This window comes from Carcharodon carcharias, chromosome 3 (assembly GCF_017639515.1).
Source record: "Carcharodon carcharias isolate sCarCar2 chromosome 3, sCarCar2.pri, whole genome shotgun sequence".
NCBI classification, from domain to species: domain Eukaryota; kingdom Metazoa; phylum Chordata; class Chondrichthyes; order Lamniformes; family Lamnidae; genus Carcharodon; species Carcharodon carcharias.
The window spans coordinates 181,801,478-181,823,834 of record NC_054469.1 but is presented as its reverse complement, the minus strand read 5'-3'; the positions used below and the strand labels follow the sequence as shown (position 1 = coordinate 181,823,834).

General features: G+C 43.6%; 1 protein-coding gene across 3 annotated transcripts in view; it reads right to left on the bottom strand.

The window, feature by feature from the left end:
- The window catches only part of LOC121276460 (CD83 antigen-like), a 38,291-nt gene extending 36,619 nt beyond the window's left edge, over positions 1-1,672 (bottom strand). For 2 of the 3 annotated variants that reach the window (XM_041184890.1, XM_041184892.1), the window contains exons 1-2: positions 1,553-1,672; positions 1,255-1,382 (exon numbers count right to left, since the gene is read on the bottom strand). In XM_041184890.1, coding sequence (XP_041040824.1) covers positions 1,255-1,382; positions 1,553-1,610 — 186 coding nt within the window. In that variant the 5' untranslated portion in view covers positions 1,611-1,672. The remainder of the gene's footprint in view (positions 1-1,254; positions 1,383-1,552) is intronic. The other variant, XM_041184891.1, reaches the window with a different exon arrangement.
- Between the last annotated feature and the right edge of the window lie 20,685 nt (positions 1,673-22,357).

The following is a 22,357-nucleotide window of genomic DNA, read 5'->3' as shown; positions in this document are numbered from 1 at the left end:
TGTCATGGCCCAGAGCAATTTCAAAGTGGAAAAAAGGAAGATCATCTTCTGCCGAGAGTTTCCATTTTGTTTCAGTGCCAGTTTAGGTTCCCTATTCAGGCTACATGAAATTTTGTGTGGGGTCATAATTGGAGAGTTACAGCCGAGGTTATGTCCATTTGTGTGCCAGTTTGCTGATGTCTATTTTCACCCAAAGTTCCTGCCAATCTCAGTTAATTTCCGCCATAATTTTAAAATGGACACAAATAAGCAGAAAACAACGCGAGCAAGCAGTGCCACAGCAAGCATCAAACTCAGAGTACATTCCTTTAAGTATGAAAGTTTCAAACCATCTATCATTCATGCATACTAAGCACCACTGCTTAGAAATTAGATTGTGCCTATTACTCATGCCAGTTAGTATCAATTCAGACATGTCTTGCTGCCTGATTAGAAAAAATTGTGTCTGCATTATTCAATGGATTCCTATTGGGAGTTGGCTGATATTGAGGCTTCCCATCACAGCCTCTGAAGTGTCTCAATGGAAACTCAGCAAGCCTCCATCTCCCAGGCTGTAGTTACTGGGATAGTAACTCACAGGAGCATTATGATAGGTAAATAATCTCAGGAGACAGGCATTAAGAGTTTGCACAAGTCTCACTCCTTTTGTCAATGCTGACATGATATATTTGATCAATTTGATTTTTGATTTGTCTTTGTGGTAAACTGAGGGCAAGATCCATACTTTTGGAGTGAGATGGTTGTAACCAGAGTGGTAAGGATTGTGGGAATATTGGTTGAGTGTGTTAAATGATCCTCAATGAACTTGTCTCAGGCATGTCAGGGCTCTGTAAGTGTCTGCCTCCCCCTCTGTCCTGCTGTACTTGCCCAGTGGTGCTGAAGTTGTGCAGCATTCAGTAAGCAATGACAAATCACAGGGGTGCAATGCAAAGCTCCTTCGGAATCATAACTATCACCTTTCTTGCAGTGGCATTGTGCTGGTGTTGTGGGACAGCTCTGCAGCTGTGTCCAGGCTCCGGACAGGAGTCATGGGTGAAGCCCTTGTCCCTTCAGGCACAGGGGTCAATAGTTAGGGTTAGAAGAGTGAGGACATTCGGGTATAGTGTAATTAAGTGTGTCCCAAATTTCCACACTTTTTACACCAGGCACATGTCTGTGTGCCGCAAGGAGTTCTGCACAGCTGCATCATCAGTCCAAATTGCGACTGCTTTACTTGCTAAATCTACCTTAAATACAACAGCAAAATTCTTTTACCTTGTACCAGCTGATAGCTCGGTACTGAACTTTAGGTACGCAAGGAGCATCACAGGGCAGCTTTGCAATTTCACCCAACCTTATAAAAACTTCTGTCACAGCTTCTACATCCAGAAAGAGCAGCCCTGCTAAAACAAGGGACATCACGGGGTAAAACGTCAAGATCTATTGAACGACACACTCTAAATCCAAAAAGCAGCGAACCAAAATCTTACTGACAGAAGGGAAGAAACAACAGTGAGCTGCCACCGAAAAATGAATCTGCTAAAAAGATTAATTTTAAAGCACTCCAAATTACCTGACTGTAATATCAGAAATATCGATCGCTCCAGTTTACAGCTGGGCAGAAACTCCATGTTCAGCACTCAGTTCACACAGCGAGCAAATACTAAGTGGGGTGTGTTCACCAGTTAAAAAGGAGGGAGAAAGCGAAAGTAAAGCAATTTCATAGGTTTCGATTTCCCAGCTTTGCATCATCACATCTCAGGAACAGAAAATTAAGTCAGAAAATTTATCCAGCTCAGAGCTTTTCCAGCATGTTTTGCTTTTGTTTCAGATTTCTAGCATCAGGAGTATTTTGCCTTTATATTATGATAATCCAGAGACCTAGGGTAATGAGTTCGAATCCGCCACAGCAAATGGTGGAATTTGAATCCAATAAAAATCTGGAATTAAAAGTCTAATAATGACCATGAAACCATTGTTGATTGTTGTAAAAACCCATCTGGTTCACTAATGCCCTTTAGGAATGGAAATCTGCTGTCCTTACCTGGCACATGTGACTCCAGATCCACAGTAATGTGTGTGACTCTTAAATGCCCTCTGAGCAAGGGCAATTAGGGATGGTTGTTTCACATTAAAGTGTAATACTACTGAGAAACATTTATACAACCCCTTCTACAACGAACTCAGCATGGGACAGAAGCAGCCTCCAAGTGAGTATATTTGAATGGGATTGTGCAAAGCACACTGGGTATTCTATGTGATTATTGGCAGGATTTACATGAAATACACAGATACCTATGGAGAAAGTCACTACCGTATGACACCTCTGACACATGGGGCTACTGTACCCATGATGCTGATTAACAATGTGATAAATGGCTTCAGCCATATATGCCATGTGGATGATCCATTTTGGTCTCCTCCTCACAGATGCCAATCTTCAGCCAATTCTATTCACTCCGTGTGATATCAAGAAACAGTTGAAGGCACTGGAAACTTCAAAGCCCATGGGCCCTGACCACATCCTGGCTGTAGGGCTTATGACTGGTACTCCAGAACTTAAGTATTGCTGAAAAAAGAGACAATTTGAAGCTTTATGTCTTGCACTCATCAGGAAACTTTGCAAGAATACCAATATAATGGGAAAACAACAATTTATACTGTATGTGAAGAGACTGCTGATTGGTTGGCAAGTGGACTCTGATTGGTGGAGGCATTGCCATGGAGAATGCACCAGTGATGGTGACTGCCAGTTAACTGCCAAGCATTATTTGAAATTTAAATCAGGCAGCTTGACCCTGATTGGTCAAGGCATTGCCCTGAAGAATGAGTCAGCGAATGGCTGTCACTTATTTTGTTTAGCTGAAACAGACGCAATGTGTGTACAGGTTCTTTCTGTCTGCAAAGAACAGGGCCCTGTGTATTAATATATGTAGCTTCCAGTCCACACAAATGCGCCACAATGCGAGCCTGACTGATGATCTTAAACTGGTTGTCAGCGTAATTCTTAGCACATTGAGGATTATTTAGCACATGTTGTCCAATCTTGGAATTACGTCTAATGTTGGACACTGTTTTGAGGCTGGTTGGGTACAGTCTGTATCTTGCCTGTTGTGAACAGCGGCTGTGACATGCTGTTTGATATGATCCGCCAATCTTTCAGACATATTGCTTATATAACAAGCATCACAATGGCACTGAAATTCAAATACCACATAACTCATTTGTGTGATGGGCTGAATGTCTTTTTGTCTTGACAGCAGCATCCTGTTAGTGTGTTGCTGCTGCATTGTAGTATAGTAGTATCCTGCAGCTGCCCTAATCAAATCATTTTGTGCTGTATATCACACAAACTCATGAACGGGCCTAAGGCTGTCACTTTCAGCACTGAAAAGTGCCCAGTCAACCTCAGATTACCCTGGAAGGGTAAAGTATCTCAAAAATTTGAGCAACAGGTGAAACTATTGGTTTCACACTGCTACTATGCAGTAGCAATACGATTGGTATTCACCACTAACAGGTTACTGCCTTCAAGCCAAAAAGACGTTCTACCTATCACATAACTGAGTAATGTGGTATATGAATTTCAGTGCCAGTGTGATGCTAGGTATGTGGGCCATACGTTCCAAAGACTGGCGGATTGTATCAAACGGCATGTCCCAGCCACTGTTGGAATGGGCAAGGTACTGACCATACCCAACCAGCTTGTGTTGCAAAACTTAAAACAGTGTCTAATGTTATATGAGATTCTTCAATTGGACAACATTTGCTAAATAATCCTCAATGTGCTAAGAATGACATTGACAACCAATTTAAGATTGTCAGTCAGACTCGTAGTGTGACACATTTGAGCTTACTAGAAGTTACATATATTAATACACAGGGCCCTGTTCTTTGCAGACAGAAAGAACATGTACACACATTGTGCCTGCTTTGGCTAAACAAAATAAATGATAGCCATTCGATCCTCAGAGCAATGGCTTGACCAATCAGGGTCAAGCTGCCTGATTTAAATGTCAAACAATGCTTGGCAGTTACTGTCAGTCACAGAGGAAGTGATGATGGAATGGTATTGTTGCTGGACTAGTGATCCAGAGTAATACTCTGGGGACTAGGTTTGAATTGGAACATGAATTCAATAAAAATCTGGAATTAAAAGTCTAATGATGACCATGAAACCATTGTCGGTTGTTGTAAAAGCCCATCTGATTCACTAATGTCCTTTAGGGGAGGAAATCTGCCCTCCTTACCTGGGGTCTGGCCTACATATGGCTCCAGATCCACAGATATGTGATTGACTCTTGAATGCCCTCTGAAATGGCCAAGCAAGCCACTCAGTTGTAACAAAACCACTACAAAGTCGGGAAGAAGGAATGAAACTGGACGGACTACCTGGCATTGACCTACGCACCAGAAACGATAAAAGCAATCTCAGCCCTGTTGACCCTGCAAAGTCCTCCTTACTAACATCTGGGGGCTAGTGCCAAAATTGGGAGAGCTGTCTCACAGACTAGTCAAGCAACAGCCTGACATAATCATCCTCATGGAATCATATATTACAAATAATGTCCCAGACTCCGCCATCACCATCCCTGGGTATGTCCTGTCCCACAGGCAGAACAGACCCAGCTGAGATGGCGGCATGTGGTATACAGTTGGGAGGCAGTTACCTTGGGAGTCCTCAACATTGATTCCGGACCCCATGAAGTCTCATGGCATCATGGGCAAGGAAACGTCCTATTGATTACCGCATACCACCCTCCCTCAGCTGAAGAATCAGTGCTCCTCCATGTTGAACATCACCTGGAGGAAGCACTGAGGGTGGCAGGGGTGCAGAATGTACTGGTTGGGTTCTTCAATGTCCATCACCAAGAGTGGCTTGGTAGCATCACGGCTGACTGAGCTGGCCAAGTCCTAAATGATATAGCTGCTAGACTGGGTCTGCAGTAGGTGGTGAGGGAACCAACAAGAGGGAAAGACATACTTGACCTCAACCTCACCAACCTGCCTGCCACAGATGCATCTATCCATGACAGTATCAGTCGGAGTGACCACTGCACAGTCACTGGGGAGTTGAAGTCCGTCCTTCACATTGAGGATACCTTCCATCATGTTGTGTGGCATTAGCTAAATGAGATAGATTTTGAACAGATCTAGCAACTCACGACTGGGCATCCATGAGGCTCTGTGGGCCGTCAGCAGCAGCAGAATTGTACTCATGCACAATATGTAGCCTCATGGCCCGGCATATCCTCCACTCTACCACTACCACCAAGTCTGGGGATCAACCCTGGTTCACTGAAGAGTGCAGGAGCACAGGCCAGGAGCAGCACCAGGCATACCTAAAAATGAGGTGTCAACCTGGTGAAGCTATAACACAGGAATACTTGCATGCCAAACAGCATAAGCAAGTGATAGACAGAGCTAGGTGATCCCACAACCAACGGATCAGATCTAAGCTCTCAAGTCCTGCCACGTCCAGTTGTGAATGATGGTGGACAATTGAACAACTCACTGGAGGAGAAGGCTCCACAAATATCCCTATCCTCAATGATGGACGAGCCCAGCACAGTAGTGCAAAAGATAAGGCTGAAGCATTCGCAACAATCTTCAGCCAGAAGTGCCAAGTGTATGGTCTATCTCAGCCTCCTCTAGGGGTCCCCAGCATCACAGAAGCCAGTCTTCAGTCAATTCGATTAACTCCACGTGATATCAAGAAACGGCTGAAGGCACTGGATACTGCAAAGGTTATGGGCCCTGACAATATTCCAGCAATAGTATTGAAGACCTGTGCTCCAAAACATTCTGCGCCCCCAGCCACAACACTGGCTTCTGCCTGGCTATGTGGAAAATTGCCCAGGTATGTTCTGTACACAAAAAACAGGACAAATCCAACCCAGCCAATTACCATCCCATCAGTCTACTCTCCATCATCAGTAAAGTAATAGAAGAGGTCATCAACAGTGCTATCAAGTGGCACTTGCTTAGCAATAACCTGCTTACTGACGCCCAGTTTGGTTTCTGCCAGGGCCATGCAGCTCCTGAACTCATTACAGCCTTGGTTCAAACATGGACAAAAGAGCTGAACTCCCAAGGTGAGGTGAGAGTGACTGCCCTTGACATAAGGCCTCATTTGACCAAGTGTGGCATCAAAGAGCCCTTGCAAAACTGGAGCCAATGGGAATCAGAGGGAAAACTCCGCTGGTTGGAGTCATACCTAGCACAAAGGAAGACGGTTGTGGTTCTTGGAGGTCAGTCATCTCAGCTCCAGGACATCAGAGTTCTGCGGGGTAGTGTCCTTGGCCCAACCACATTCAGCTGCTTCCTTCCATCATAAGGTCAGAAGTGGGAATGTTCGCTGATGATTGCACAATGTTCACCATTCGTGACTCCTCAGATACTGAAACAGTCCATGTCCAAATGCAGCAATATCCAGGCTTGGGCTGACAAGTGGCAAGTAACATTCACGCCACACATGAGTCAGGCAATGACCATCTCCAACAAGGGAGAATCCAACCATCGCCCCTTGATGTTCAATGGCATTACGATCACTGAATCCCCCACTGTCAACATCCTGGGGGTTACCATTGACCAGAAACTGAACTGGACTAGCCATATAAATACTGTGGCTACAAGAGTAGGTCAGAGACTAGGAATCGTGCAATGAGTAACCCACCTCCTGACTCCCCAAAGCCTGTCCACCATCTACAAGGCACAAGTCAGGAGTGTGATGGAATACTTCCCACGTGCCTGGATGAGTGCAGCTCCCACAAGAGTGAAGAAGCTGGACACCGTCCAGGACAAAGCAGTCCACGTGATTGGCACCACATTCACAAACATTCACTCCGTCCACCACCGACACAGTAGCCGCAGTGTGTACCATCTACAAGATGCACTGCAGGAATTCACCAAGGCTCCTTAGACAGCACCTTCCAAACCCACAACCACTAACACCTAGAAGGACAAAGGTAGCAGATAGATGGGAATACCACCACCTGGAAGTTCCCCTCCAAGTCACTCACCATCCTGACTTGGGAATATATCGCCAATCTTTCACTGTCGCTGGGTTAAAGTCCTGGATCTCCCTTCCTAACAGCACTATGGGTGTACCTACACCACATGGACTGCAGCAGTTTAAGAAGGCAGCTCACACCACCTTCTCAAGGGCAACTAGGGATGATCAATAAATGTTGACCCAGCCAGCGAAGCCCACATCCTGTGTATGAATAAAAAAAACCCATCACTAGTGCATTCTCCATGGCAACGCCTCTATCAGAGTCCGTTTGCCAATCAATCATCATTCTCTTCACATACAGCATAAATTGTTGTTTTTCCATTATATTGGTGTTCTTGCAAAATGTCCTGATGAGTGCAAGATGAAAAGCTTTGATATGTCTCTTTTTGCAGCAATACACAACTAGCTGCGCCGCTGACCAAACTGTTCCAGTATAGCTACAACACTGCATGAACCTGACAAAGTTGGAAATTGCCCAGCTATGACCTGTCCAGAAAAAGCAGAACAAATCCTATCCGACCAATTACTGACCTATCAGTCTACAATCAATCAGCAGCAAAATGATGGAAGACATCATTGATACTGCCATCAAACAGCAATTACTCAGCAACAACTGGCTCACCAATGCTCAGTTTGGGTTTAGCCAAATCTGCACTCCGCTCCTGACCTCGTTTCATCCTTCGTTCAAATACTAAGTCCCAGAGGTGAGGTGAGAGTGATTGCCATTGACACCATGGCTACATTTGACCAAGTGTGGCATCAAGGAGCCCCAGTAAAATTGAAGCCAATGAGAATCAGGGCAAGTTCTCCGATGGCTTGAGTCAAACATAACACAAAAGAAGATGGTTGTGGAGGCCAAGCCAGAACATCAATGTACAAGTCCCTCAGGGTTGTTTACTAGGCCCAGCTATCTTCAGCTGCTTTATCAAAGATTTTCCATTCATCATAAGGTCAGAAGTGAGGATGTTTGCCGATCATTGCACGGTGTTCAGTTCTATTCACAACTCCTCAGATACTGAAGCAGTCTGTGCCGCATGCAGCAAGATCTGGACAACATTCAGACTTGAACTGATAATTGGCAAGTAAATTTGTGTCACACAAAGACCAGTTAATGATGATCTCCAAAATAGAGAGTCTAACCACCTCCCTTTGACATCTTATGATATTATAATTGTCAAATATGCCACCATTAACATCCTCGGTATCGGTGGGGATGCTGGTTGGGGGGGTGGGGGGAGGGCGCGGTGGCATGGGGAGGTGGTGGTTACTGTTGACCAGAAATTTAATTGGACCAGTCACTAAAATATTGTGACTACAAGAGCAGGTCAGAGGCTGGGAATTCTGCAGTAAGTAACTCACCTCACGAAACCCCAAAGTTTTTTCCCTATCCGAAGGCACAAGTCAGGAGTGCAATGGAATGCTCTCCACTTGCCTGGATAAGTGTAGCTCCACAACACTCAAAAGCTTGACACCATCCAGGACAAGGCAACTCACTTGATCAGCACCCCCCATCCACCAACTCAAACCTTAGCTTCTTCCACCACTGGTGCAGCATGGCTGCAGTGTTTACAAAGTATACTGCAGCACCTTCCAAACATATGATCTCTGTCAAGGACAAGAGAAGTAGGCACATGGGAATGCCATAAACTCCAAGTGTGCCCCTCCATGTTAGAGGCCATCCCAATTTAGAAATTTCTCATCCTTTCTTCATTCTCACTGGAAATCAGTCCTGGAATTCCCTAGCTAACATCACTGTGGGAGTACATTCAGCTCATGTATCACAGCTGTATAAGAAGTGTCAACATGTCTTAAAAGTAACTAGAGATAGACATTAAATACTGTCTGCTAGCAATGCTTATAACCTGTGAATGAATAAACAAAAAAGAGCAGGTAGAGAGTTGGAGCAACTAGTAAAAACTAATTAGTGGAGAAATAACCAAAATAATTTAGAAGGGATTTTTAAAATTCAATATGCTTGTCAAAGAAATTGTTAGTCATCTACACTGTAGCAATAGTATCAGTCAGTCAATAATTCTTTTATCTCATTAGTTGAATCTCTGGTTTTTTCATTTCATATGGGTCATTTTCTATTTCAGTCACTCGTTTGTGTATTGTGGAAAATGTTTCTTCTAATTGATATGGACTGCTATGAATAAAATACCAGGGAGATTTTTTTAAAATTCATTCATGGGATGTGGACTTCACTGGCTGGGCCACCCTTTATTGCCCATCCCTAGTTGCCCTCGAGAAGGTGGTGGTGAGCTGCTTTCTTGAACTGCTGCAGTCCACGTGGTGCAGGTACTGTTAGGAAGGGGTTACAGTGCTGTTAGGAAGGGAGCTCCAGGATTTTGACCCAGCAACAGTGAAGGAACGGCAATATATTTCCAAGTCAGGATGGTGTGTGGCTTGGAGGGAATTTGCAGGTAGTGGTGTTCCCATGTATCTGCTGCCTTTGTCCTTCTAGGTGGTAGCATTCATGGGTTTGGAAGGTGCTGTCTAATGAGCATTAGTGAGGTTCTTGCAGTGCATCTTGTAGATGGTACACACGGATGCCACTGTGTGTTGGTGGTGGAGGAGGTGAATGTTTGTGGATGTGGTGCCAATCAAATGGGCTGCTTTGTCCTGGATGGTGTCAAGATTTTTGAGTGTTGTTGGAGTGGCACTCGTCCAGGCAAGTGGAGAGTATTCCATCACACTCCTGACTTGTGCCTTGTATATGGTGGACAGGCTTTGGGGAGTCAGGAGGTGAGTTACTTGCTGCAGGGCATTCAATCTGCTACACATAATTGTCCAACGTATGTGTTTGTGAAGTGCGTGGTGCCTCTTCACTTTCTGTTACCTGTTCAGGTTCTGTAAGTGTTAAATCAGTGCCAATTAGCCTTGAGGAATATACTGTAATGGTTTGATTGCTGTGTTGTAAAAATACTGTTTTTCCATCACTGCCCATAACCTTACCCAGGCCTTTCCACACTTTCTGCTCTTCTCCTTTGTAATATATCATGACCCCTGGGTTAAAATTTATTTCTGATGGCCTCATGGGGTGTCGTAAGGCTCACAAAATTTCCTCTGAAACCTCAGCCTTGATAAATTTTCTTCTCCCTGCATGCAGGATATTTAAGTACTCAGAAAAAAATGAAGTAATTGTAGTCCCTTCCAAGGCTGATGATTTCACATCACGGAAGGTATTTTTGGATTCCTCCCATGGACTAATTGATAGGGACTGTAGCCCCCAACCATTTGAAGTGAATTCTTAGCATGGACTGCCCACATCTGAGAAGCATCTCATCAATTACTGAATAATTTCTTTCATGAACTCTATTACTCATGGGACTTTCTGCTGCTGTTCATTGCTATGATTTTCACACTTTCACACATACTCATAATTTCCCCCACCCCCTCCACTCATGGCCAGTTAAGAAATTAGTTGATGCTTCCAGTTCAGTTCCTATCCATTTTTCCATTTTCTTGTTCACAATTACCTTTTAGCCTTTACTATATATTACTGTTGACAGACTGAATCTAATTGCCATGTTTAGGGAGTGTAAGAGAAAAATGTTTTTGTCCTTATCCCGTACTTTCAAGTCTCTTGCTAATGGGAGACTCACTACGGGCCGTGATGATGACCTCCTATAGTTTTTACATATATGGCATTTCTCACTGACCTCTTCTATAAATTTTGTGTATTCATTCTCCGTTGCCCCTGCATTCTTTAGTAGGATTTTTAACTATGACAAGATGGATGGACAAACTGCCAAAGTAGTTTTAAAACAATTTTCCTTTTTTCTTTTAAATTCCTACCCCATGATACCATCAACACTTCTTTAACATGGTGATTAGAAATGTTAGGTCTTGTTAAGGGGAAACAGTAATGTCCCCGTTGTGTAAACTGGGAATCTACAGAGTTCCAAAAACAATTGTCTCATTGTGTTCCATATCTAATTACTTTTGAACCTTTTTCATAGACAGCTTCCTCAACAGTAAGGGTACTTTACTGGATACCAAGTCTATGCTGATAAAATTGTTCACCCCAATTATCTTGCATAGAATCACAACTCTCTTTAGTGACTTTAGCATGTTATTGTCGCCAAACCTGAAGTAAGTAGAACTTTCATATTGCTTACCCTTATTTCAGTCTTTACTATTCTGAGAATTCACCTAACACTTTAACCAATCCACTCCATATACTGTTAATGTGCACCCACCATCTAACACAGAGCAATTGAATGAATCCACAATTAAAACACCCATTATCAGACTAAGGCTGCTGGTGACCTTCTGACTGATCAGTATCTTTATCTTCCCCTTCAGAAATGTCTATGTCACGTGTGTCCGCCAAGGGGGCATAAAGAAGAAAAAAATCTAAAATAAATTTGTTTCTCTTCCATATTCTCTTGTTTAAATTCTGTCTTTTTTTATTGAATACATGGCTGGACTGATCAAATGGCTGCCACATGATGGTAGTTCTGGAAGTTTTTGAGCAGTTTAAAAATGGTCAAATGCTAACATTTGAGTATTGCTGAAAAAAGAGATATGTCTAAGTTTTTCATCTCGCACTTATCAGGATGCGCAAGAATACCAATATAAGGGGGAAAACAACAATTTATACTGTGTGTAAAGGCAGTACTGATTGGTTGGCAAGTGGCATTGCCATGGAGAATGCACCAGTGGTGGTGACTGACAGTTAACTGCCAAGCAGTGTTTGAAATTTAAACCAGGCAGCTTGAGCTTGATTGGTCAAGGCATCGCCCTGAGGAATGAGTCAGTGAATGGCTATCAATTATTTAGTTTAGCTGAAACAGGTGGTGTGTGTGCACATGTTCTTTCTGTCTGAAAGAACAGGGCCCTGTATATTAATATATGTAGCTTCCAGTACACACAAATGCACCACATTGCGAACCCGACCGACAATTTTAATTGGTTGTCAATGTAATTCTTTAACATTGAGGATTATTTAGCAAATGTTGTCCAATCACGGAATCACATCTAATGTTGGGCACTGTTTTGAGTTTTGTGAGCACAGCTGGTTGGGTACGGTCTGTACCCTGCCCATTGCAAACTGGGACATGCTGTTTGATACAATCCGCCAGCCTTTGGGACGTATGGCCTACAGACCTAGCATCACACCGGCACTGAAATTCATATACCACATTACTCATTTGTGTGATAGGCAGAACATGTTTTTGGCTTGACGGCAGCATCCTGTTAGTGGCGAATACCACTCGTGTTGCTACTGCACAGTAGCAGCGTGAAACAGCTAGCTTCGCCTGTTGCTCAATTTTTGTGATACCTTGTCCTTCCAGGATAGACTGGGCACTTTTCAGGGCTGAAAGTAACAGCCTTAGGCCCATTCATGAGTTTGTGTGATCTTCAGCACAAAATGATCTGATCAGGGTAGCCAATATTCTGCAGGATGCCTTTGATGAGCCCAATTTCAGCATCAAGCTTACATGTTGAACACATGGCTCGGGCCCTATTTACAAGGTTGACGATAAGACCAATCTTATAGCGTGTGAAGCTGTAAGAATCCCAACGCATATTTTGACCAGTGAAGGTAGGCTTGCGGTAGACCATGGTAGAGAATCCCCTGGCAGATTTCTCAACTAGTACATCAAGGAAGGGGAGTTAATTTGACTGCTCCATTTCATAGGTGATTTGAACACAGGTTCACAGCCCATTAAGACATGTAAGAAAATTATTACTTGCAGCTGCAGATTTAAATATAGCAAAAGCATTATCCACATATCGGAAATATGAGCGGGGTAGGAGGTTAGATGTCATTCCATTGAAGATACATTTCTCATGGAACCCAACAAAGATGTTTGTGAATGCTGGGCCAAGAGGCTATCCCATGGCAACACCATCTATTTGGACATACATGGTGTCATTAAAACTGAAGTCAAGTGTGCAAGTTGCCGAGTTCATAAGTTCAATGAATACTGATTCATGCAATGGTGGCAGGTCTAGATCGCCATGATATAGTGCTGCAATGCAAAAATCTATGGCTTCCTTAAGTGGGACATTGGTGAATAGGCTAGCAATGTCAAATGAGCACAAGGACACAGCATTGCTATCTGTTATAGGTTTGATCTTCAGACAACTTTTTTTAGTGAAAACATACAACTTTATTTACAAGTCAAGAGCAGCAACTACACCTGTGCATCAAACACCATAACTAAAGAAGAACTCTGAAGTAGAGGTTCCTTGCATTGTTAACAAAATGGTTTGCACAGATCATGTGATCTTGTAACACATGCTACAGTCCTACATTTCCCAAAACTATAATTACTATGCTGTCGGTATGCAAGTCCTGTATGTTCTTCACAAATGTGAAGGAGTCCTTCACCGTGTATGTGGAAAACTTGGTCAAGGCTGGTTGTAACAATTCACCCAATCATTTGGCCAGTTGAACTTTTTCTGAGAATCTAACTCCAATCAAGGCCAGGAGCCTATTCACGTTCAATACTTTAGCACAATCCAACAATTTGAAAGCAAGCACTGAATTAGGGATCTCCAAATAGAATTTCTGCAATCTTGTATATAACCTGTTAAATTCCATGATATATTCTTCTATGGAATAACTGTCCATCCTTCTAAATTTATAAAAGCCTGACCATACCTCATATGCATTTAACCAATCATCTTTCTTGTAAATTTTGTGGGATTATTCAAATCTTCCTCAGTGTCCAAACAATGAGCCTCTAGCTCTGAAAATACTTGGCACCTGATCCTGCTTCTGGTGGGAAGCAAAAGTGCCAAGGCCATATCTTGCTTTTCCTTTGGTAAGGACATGACCCATGCCCACATTCCTCCATTAGTCATAAGGCTGACCTTCGCAGAATAATGGTGGAAGATCATACCCTGATACTTTACACATGGTTTCAGCTGTTCTTCTCCAAAGTAACTCCAATTACAACCTTCTGTCTGAAAATATATCTTAGCTTCTAATCTTCACTTTAGGCAAACCATCCCCTGCTACCATTGTTATCAGGATCCAAGCCGGTTGATGAAGCAGAAACCAAGACACAAAGCATTTCTTTATCAAGAGATTTGATTGAGCTTGTCCAGTTTCACAGCTCTTCTCCCACATACCCAGTGTCCCAGTTGTCCCCTATTTCTATGCAGTCAAAGGAATTAATTAAACAATGACCTTCATCTGTATTTCTTAAAAATATAATTAACATGCTATTAACAATGGAGATTCCTTTTGATATCTTATCTGAGGGGTGGTATTTCAGACAGTTAACACTCTCAATACTGCACAGATATGTCAGTCGAGATTTGTGCTCAAGTCTCTGGAGTTGGACTTCAACCCACAACTTTTTAACTTAGGAGCCAGCATGATTCAATGTTATACCTACTGCCATAGGGCAACGATGGTGTGTGGTTTGGAGGGGAACTTGCAGGTGGTGATTTTCCCATGCATCTGCTGCCCTTGTCCTTGTAGGTGGTAGAGTTCACAGGTTTGGAAGGTGCTGTTAAAGAAACCTTGGTGAGTTGCTGCAGTGCATCTTATAGATGGTACACACTACTGCCACTGTTCTTCGGCAGTGGAGGGAGCAAATGGTTAAGGTGGTGGATAAGATGTCAATCAAGTAAGCTGCTTTGTCCTGGATGGTGACAAGTTTCTTGGGCATTGTTGGAGCTACACTCATCCAGGCAAGTGGATAGTATTCCTTCACACTCCTGACTTCTGCCTTGTAGATGGTGGACAGGCTTTGGGGAGTCAGGAGGTGAGTTAACCACCATAGAATTCCCACCCGCTGACCTGCTGTTGTAGCCACCATCTTTATTTGGCTAGTGCAGTTCAATTTCTGGTCAACGGTAACCCCCAGGATGTTGATAGTGGGGGGTTCAGCAATGGTGAAGCCATTGAATGTCAAGGGGTGATGGTTAGATTCTGTCTTGTTGGAGATGGTCATTGTCTGGCACTTGTGTGGTACAAATGTTAGTTGCCACTTATCAGCCCAAGCCTGAATTTTGCTGCATATGGACACAGACTAATGTGAACCTCGAATTACTCCAGAAGATGCTGACTTCAAGAGGACCAGGAGGAGGAAACAAACTAAAATGTATTGATATAGTACAAGCATTTTTTTCTGCATGACTGACACAGTGAACAAGATTCCAAAAAATCCCATTCACATTGCATTAATTTATTAATCTTCTGGTAATTACCACATGATGGAGTGATCATCAAAACAATTTAACAGGGGAATATATAAAACTTTCCTGAGACTTCAGTGTAATGTTATGTGCAATATAAATTCCAGTTCTTTCTTTTTAATGCACTGATGTTCAGATATTTCTCCTGATAACTGTGAAGTTATTATGAGATAATTAGTTTTCTATCACAATGGTACTTAAAACAGTGCTAGATATCCAAAAATGACACAGCACAACAAGATTACAACAAATTGTTAAAAACCCAGTCAAGAAAAGCAGTTAGTCCCTGCTTCCTGAATACAAGAAGAGGTGAATGGGTGACGAGTGGGGCACTTGCCTTTAAATTGAGTCTGAGGTTTATGGAGACCCTGCCAACTCTTCTTGAGGATGCTGTAAAATGGGGCTGTAGCTATGTGTGGTATGTCACATGTCCTTGGCCCAACTATCTTCAGTTGCTTCACCAATGACCTTCCTTTCATTATAAGGTCAGAGGTGGGGATGTTCCCTGATGATTGGACAATTCTCAGCACAATTCGCATCTCCTCAGATACTGAAGTAATCCCTGTCCAAATACAGCAAGACCTGGACAAGATCCAGGTCCGGATTGACAAGTGGCAAGTAACATTCACGTCATACAAGTGGTGGGCAATGACCATCTCCCCTTGACATTCAATGGCTTTACCATCGCTGAATCACCTACTGAGTAGCATGTTTTACAGATTGGAGGAAGGTTTGCAGCGGAGTTCCTCAGGGGTCAGTGTTGGGACCCTTACATGTCCTGATACATATTAATGACCTAGACTATGGTGTGCAGGGCATGATTTCAAAATTAGCAGATGATACAAAGATTGGAAATGTTGTCAACTGCAATGGGGATAGTCTTGAACTTCAAAAGGACATAGACATGTTGGTGGATTGGGCAGACAAGTGGTAGATGAAGTTCAATACAGAGAAGTGTGAAGTGATTTGTTTTGGCAGGCAAGATGTGGTGAGACAGTATAAAATAAAGGGATAGCATCTAAAGGAGGTGCAGGAACAGGGAGACCTCGGTGTACGCATACATAGGTCATTGAAGATGGCAGGGCATGTTGAGAGAGCAGTTAATAAAGCATATAGTATCTTAGGCTTTATTAATAGGTGCATTGAGTACAACAGTAAGGAGGTCATGTTGAATTTGTCCACAAGAATCCACAAGACGGGTGAGCAAAGGCATAGAAATTACAAGACCCCTGAGTGGGAAACCACAAGATGGATACAGATGAAGGGTGAGCTGTAAGATCTTTTAAGACCATGCATGATGTAATTTTAATGATATTGAGTAAGGTGATCTGCAGATCGGGTGTGTCATACTGAAAAGGGTATCAATCTAAGCTAATGTTATACAGAGATCACCTTCAAATTACAATGGATAAGCTGTTTCACCCCAGAGAGATCAGTGATACTAGGAATAGATTTTGGCACTGATATTTAGATCCATCCCTGGATCTATATTGCTCCTCATTTTTTGTTATTGTGCAACTCATTCTTGTATTATATTTACTGTATGATTTGAGAAGGCGTAGATGTAAGAAAGCCAGATGTCTGTATGATTATATGCAATTGCAAAGAAAGAAAAGGGATGTTGAAAATGGGTAACTGCTCAGATAAATATGTAAGTAACTTAGTTAAGGAGGAGGAAATACTCACATTCACCCATGGTTGGCAAAAGACATGTGACTTAGCAGTAATATCTCGTTTTGGGTATGATATCCCACCATTAACCGAGCATTCAACAAAACTGGTAAAAGAGATGGAGCTTTCATAAAAACATTGTTATACTGTTCAACAGGAGAATAGCAAAACAAGAGAGGAGAACAGGGAGATAACTAACCGACTTTGGCCGGATATTGCTCTCAATATTGAAGCCCTCCTTGGATTTGAATTGTATCACATGTATTAGTAATTGTACAGTTAGTTATGGTATTATATCTACTTATAATATCATGTAAATTTAAACATAAGGCAAAACAGGTGAAATTGGAAGGGTTATTTAAAGGGGGATTTGGGTTGACGGATTTAAATGTATAGATTCTGTAAAAAATGTAAGGATTGTCTGGGACCTGCAATACCTCATCATGGCAGAAGATTCATCAGCAGTAATATCTCATTTAAGGTATAAAAGAGATATTAATGGGGAGGGGGGAGGGACGTAGGATCAAAATCCTACATCTCCCTCCTTTAAATAAAGGATGCCCAACAAAATGAGTTGAAAAGCTGGAAAGACTTTGGTGCACATACTGAAATACCAGGCAGGGACAGCCAGCCTTATCACGTAGGTGGATATGCACAGAAAAGGTACTTCCAGATGGCACATATAAGGCTAAAGCTAGGCTAGAGTCTCAGGGTTTTGAAGCGAGATTTGGCGATCAAGATATCAGAATGAGCACCCCCACTGAAGGTAAAGTGAGCTTGAAGATTTTCTTTGCTCTTTTAGCAACATATTCCTAGGGATGTAAATCAACTGATATTAAATCTGCATTTTTGCAGGATGAGAAATTTCAAAGCAAAGTGTTTTTGAAACCACCTCAAGAAGCTGGTGATATATAAGGCAAACTGTGGAAATTGAACAAGTGTGTTTATGGGTTGAATGATGTGTTAAGGATCTGGTATTTCTCACTTAGGTCCATCCTGCTAAAAATGGGTTGTATTCAGCTAAAAGCAGACCCAGTAATGTTCTATTGGTATCACAAGGAGAAACTAGCAGATATCTTTATGATGGGAGCAGACCAAAGGTCTGGAACTGTCAAAGACAACAGGCTTGTTAAGTGACAAAATGATTTTAAAATGGGGATAAAGATCATATCCATAAATGTGCGTAGCATTAAATCTACTATGCGATGTGTTGTGACCTTGGACTACCTTGCCAATGTCAAAGCTGACCTGTTGTTTCTGCAGGAGTGTGTGATACCGCACCTCAGCTCCTATAGGCAACGGTCACGATGGTGGTCCCATGGGCCATCGATCTGGTTGGGAGGAAACGACTCTCGCTCCTCCGGCCTGGGTATTCTGCTGCGGGAAAGGTTAAGGAGATGGTGGGCAGGCACCTTCTCATAGCAAACGTAATGTACAAGAATGCTCTACTCTGGTTAATTAACGTGTCCACCCTGGCACAAAACAGCGAGCGGCTGGCAGTCTTTCAGCAGCTCCCACTGCTGCTGGCGACCTCCAGGCCGATCATCCTGGGTGGTGACTTCAACTGCATCATCAATGGGGCTGGACGATCTGGCAAGGCCGACAACAGATTGGACACCACATCCAGGTCCCTGATGGAAACAGTAAAGAATCCCAAGCTGCACGACGTCTTCAGCAACCCTGCAGATGTAGTGCAGAGTAGATACACCTGATCGCAGTCAGACGGGTCCAGCCGTTCCAAGATAGACTTCCTGTTTGTGTCCCATGCGATCCACAGACATCAAGCCAGTGTTCTTCTCTGACCACTGCCTCCTACTGGCTGACTGTCACTTACAGGAAGACCAGAGGGTTGGCAGGGGAACATGGAAGCTGAACGTGCAACTGCTGACCCCAGAGAACATTGATGAACTTAAGAGGGATTACAAAGGTTGGAGAACCATGAAACGCCTCCTTGAGCCCCTGACACACTGGTGGGAAGCGATCAAGGAAAACATCAAGAGGTTTTTCAATCTCAGAGGCATTCAGAAAGCTAGATAGGAACAGAGGGAAATGTCCCGGCTCCAGAAAAACATGCAGAACCTGCTCTGGCTGCAGTCGATGGGGGTCGATGTCAAGGAGGAACTCCAAGAGGTGAAGGGCCAGCAAGCCTCTCTCTTTGCCTTGGAGGCCTCCAAGATCATCTTCCGGTCCAGAGTCCGCTCCGTGGAGCAGGATGAGACGTGCTCACGTTTCTTCTTCCAAAAGGTACACAGAGAGAGCTCTGTGATCAGCAGCCTGAAGGAAGAAGACGGCTTAGTAAAGAAATCAATATTTTGAGGTTCAGCAAATCCTTTTATGCTGGATTGTATGACGTGAAGCCCACAGACAGCTCAGCCTCCCAGTCCTTCTTGTTGTCTATCTTGGAGGTATTAGATACTACCTTGGAGGTAGTACCGCTAACTCCTGATGAATTAACTAAGGACCTTGAGTTCTTCAAGAAGAGTAAGACTCCTGGAAGTGACAGCTTACTGGCTGAGTTGTATTTGGCTCTGTGGGACTGGATCAGCCTAAACCTGCTAGAGGTGTACGAGAGTATGCTTCTGGCTGGCAGCGTGTCAGAATCCATGAGGAAAGGCATCATCACCCTCATCTACAAGCACAAAGGGGAAAGGGAGGAAATTAGAAATGGTGACCCATTTCATTGTTGAATATAAGATTCTGATCAATGTCATCACCAATCGGGTCAAGTCTGCTCTGGAATTGGTGATCCACCCTGACCAGACCTGTGCTGTGCCCTGCAGGAAGATCTCTGACAGCCTCACGCTGCTCAGGGATATGATTGCCTATGTGCAGGACAGGGGTGTGGACACCCACCTCACCAGCCTGGATCAGGAAAAGGCCTTTGACGGAATATCCCACACCTACATGGTGGATGTGCTTTCCAAAATGGGGTTTGGGGAGGGAATTCACAACTGGATCCAACTGCTCTACACTAACATCAGTAGCGCAGTTTCAATCAATGGGTGGGAATCAGAAAGCTTTCCAATTAAATCTGGAGCCAGGCAGGGCTGCCCTCTCTCCCCTGTCCTGTTTGTGTGTTGCATAGAACCCTTTGCTGAGTCCATCTGGAAGGATCCGGGCATAAAAGGAGTGACAATCCCAGGCAGAGGAGGCACTCAGGTCAAAGCCTCCCTGTACAAGGACGATGTCACCATCTTCTGCTCGGATCCGCTGTCTGATCAACATCTGCGGCCAGTTCAAACTGGCCTCGATGGCCAAGCTAAATCGTGGCAAGAGTGAGGTCATGTTCTTTGGGAACTGGGCTGACCGATCCTTTGTCACCTTCACTGTCAGGGCTGACGGCCTGAAGGTGCTGAGGATATGGTTCAGAGGGACCGGAACATGCGTTAGTAATTGGAAGGAGTGAGTGGCTATGGTGGAAAGAAAACTGGGCATGTGGGAGCGGCGTTCCCACTCCATTGCGGGTAATAACCTGGTCATCAGGTGTAAGGCACTCTCACTGTTGCTGTACGTGATGCAGGTCTGGCCCATTCCTCACTCCTGCGCAATGGTGATCACCCAAGCCATCTTTCGATTTATGTGAAGATCGAAAATGGATCGTGTCTGCAGGGATGTGATGTACAAGCCTCTAGATAAATGGGGGAAAAACGTGCCCAGCATCGCCCTCATACTGATGGCCATCTTTGTGTGTGGCTGCATCAAGCTGTGTGTAGATCCTTGGTACGCAAACACCAAGTGTCACTACGTGCTGAGGTTCTACCTGTCCCCAGTGTTGCGAAGGATAGGTCTGGCCACACTGCCGCGGAACATTCCAAGTAGTTGGACCATGCCGTACCACCTGTTCCTCATGGAAAAATTTATGCAGAGAAACACCTTTGACCACAACTCCATCAGGCAGCGGTCAGCATGTAATGTCCTAGAGGCCCTGAGGGAAAAGGAGATGGTGGACCCTGTTGGCTGTTTCCCTGACTAGACTGTCAAAGTCATTTGGCAGAATGCCTCATTGCCAAAATTTTCCAACAAGCACCAAGACATAGCTTGGCTGGTGGTGAGAAAGGCCCTCCCCGTCAGTTCCTTCCCACATGCCAGGAGTCTCACCCCCTCTGCATATTGCCCTCAAGGTGGCTGTGGTGGGGAAGAGAGCATTGTTCACCTCCTTGTGGAATGTGCCTTTGCAAAGAAGGTCTGGAGAGAGATGCAGTGGTTTTTGTCGAGGTTCATCCTGAGCAGTTCTGTGACACAGGACTCTGTGCTCTACAAGCTGTTCCCAGGGTCACACACCGAGACAAACATCAACTGCAGCTGCAGGATCATCAACTTGGTGAAAGATGCTCTTTGGTCCACCCGAAACTTGTTGGTCTTCCAGTGCAAAGAGTTGTCCCCGACTCAGTGTTACAGACTGGCACATTCCAAAGTCCAGGACTACGTGCTGAGGGACGCACTAAAGTTCAGGGCAGCCGTTGCAAATGTGCAATGGGGAAAGGTCGCTGCCTAAGACCTTTCTGCCATTGTGCACCAAGGGGCTGGGAGAGATATAGACCCCTTGGGCTGTACAGCTCACAATAAATGTATGTAGTGAATGCTAAATCTATTATGATTGTATTGAAGCACCATAGAGTGCAACATGATGTATATCGAAAGTGCAATGGGATTGGAGTTGTCTGACTGTCTGTAATGACCATATTGAAATGACTGTAATATTCATTGATTGTATTGAAGCACCTCGTGATCCATGTGTAAAAGTTGAATATGATTGCACTTTAGTGATGGCCAATTAGAAATGTTTTGTAATGTTCTTTCAGATGTGTTATGAATAAAGTATATTTTTCCAAAAAAAAATCAATGATTTTCTGTGGGGAGGTTCTGCAGAATTTGAGATAGGTAAAATAAAGAAGGGGTTTAAGTTTGGAAGTCAGGCCTCAGGGGCCTTTAATATAGGGTTAGACATTAAGTAGAATAAGCCGGGACTGACCTTGAATCAACAGTCTCATTTAGAAAATGGGGACAGTTGAACTGGTTGTGCACTCAGAGTAGACATAATGCTAGTTATGACGTATTGGAACTGAGTACTATGGTGAAACATGATACAGTTGAGGAAGTTCTGAGATCAAATAAAACATTAAAGAAATTAAATTTAAAGAAATGTGCTCTCAACAAATGTTGTCAATTGATCCGCTGGGAGATTCAGTGGCCCAGCCAAAAGTCCATTGACTGTTAGCCACTTCGGACGATCCTGGTGGTGGACGGAGCTGGAAAATCCCACCCGCTGGCTCTGGTAGAAGTGATAGATATGGGATTTTACTTATCAAACCTTTTGAAGGAAATCCTATGCAAGGAGCATTCTGAGAAAAGTTTGCCCATTGAATGTTGAAATGTATGCAACCATTCTCTACAGACAATGTATATTCAACAAAAAGTGTGACTGAGAAAACGTTAAACTTGCTAGCATGAAAGAAATGTTAGAGAGAAAAGAGATCTCTAAGATAAAATGGATTGTTGTAAGTCAACAATTATTAGACTGTTGTACAA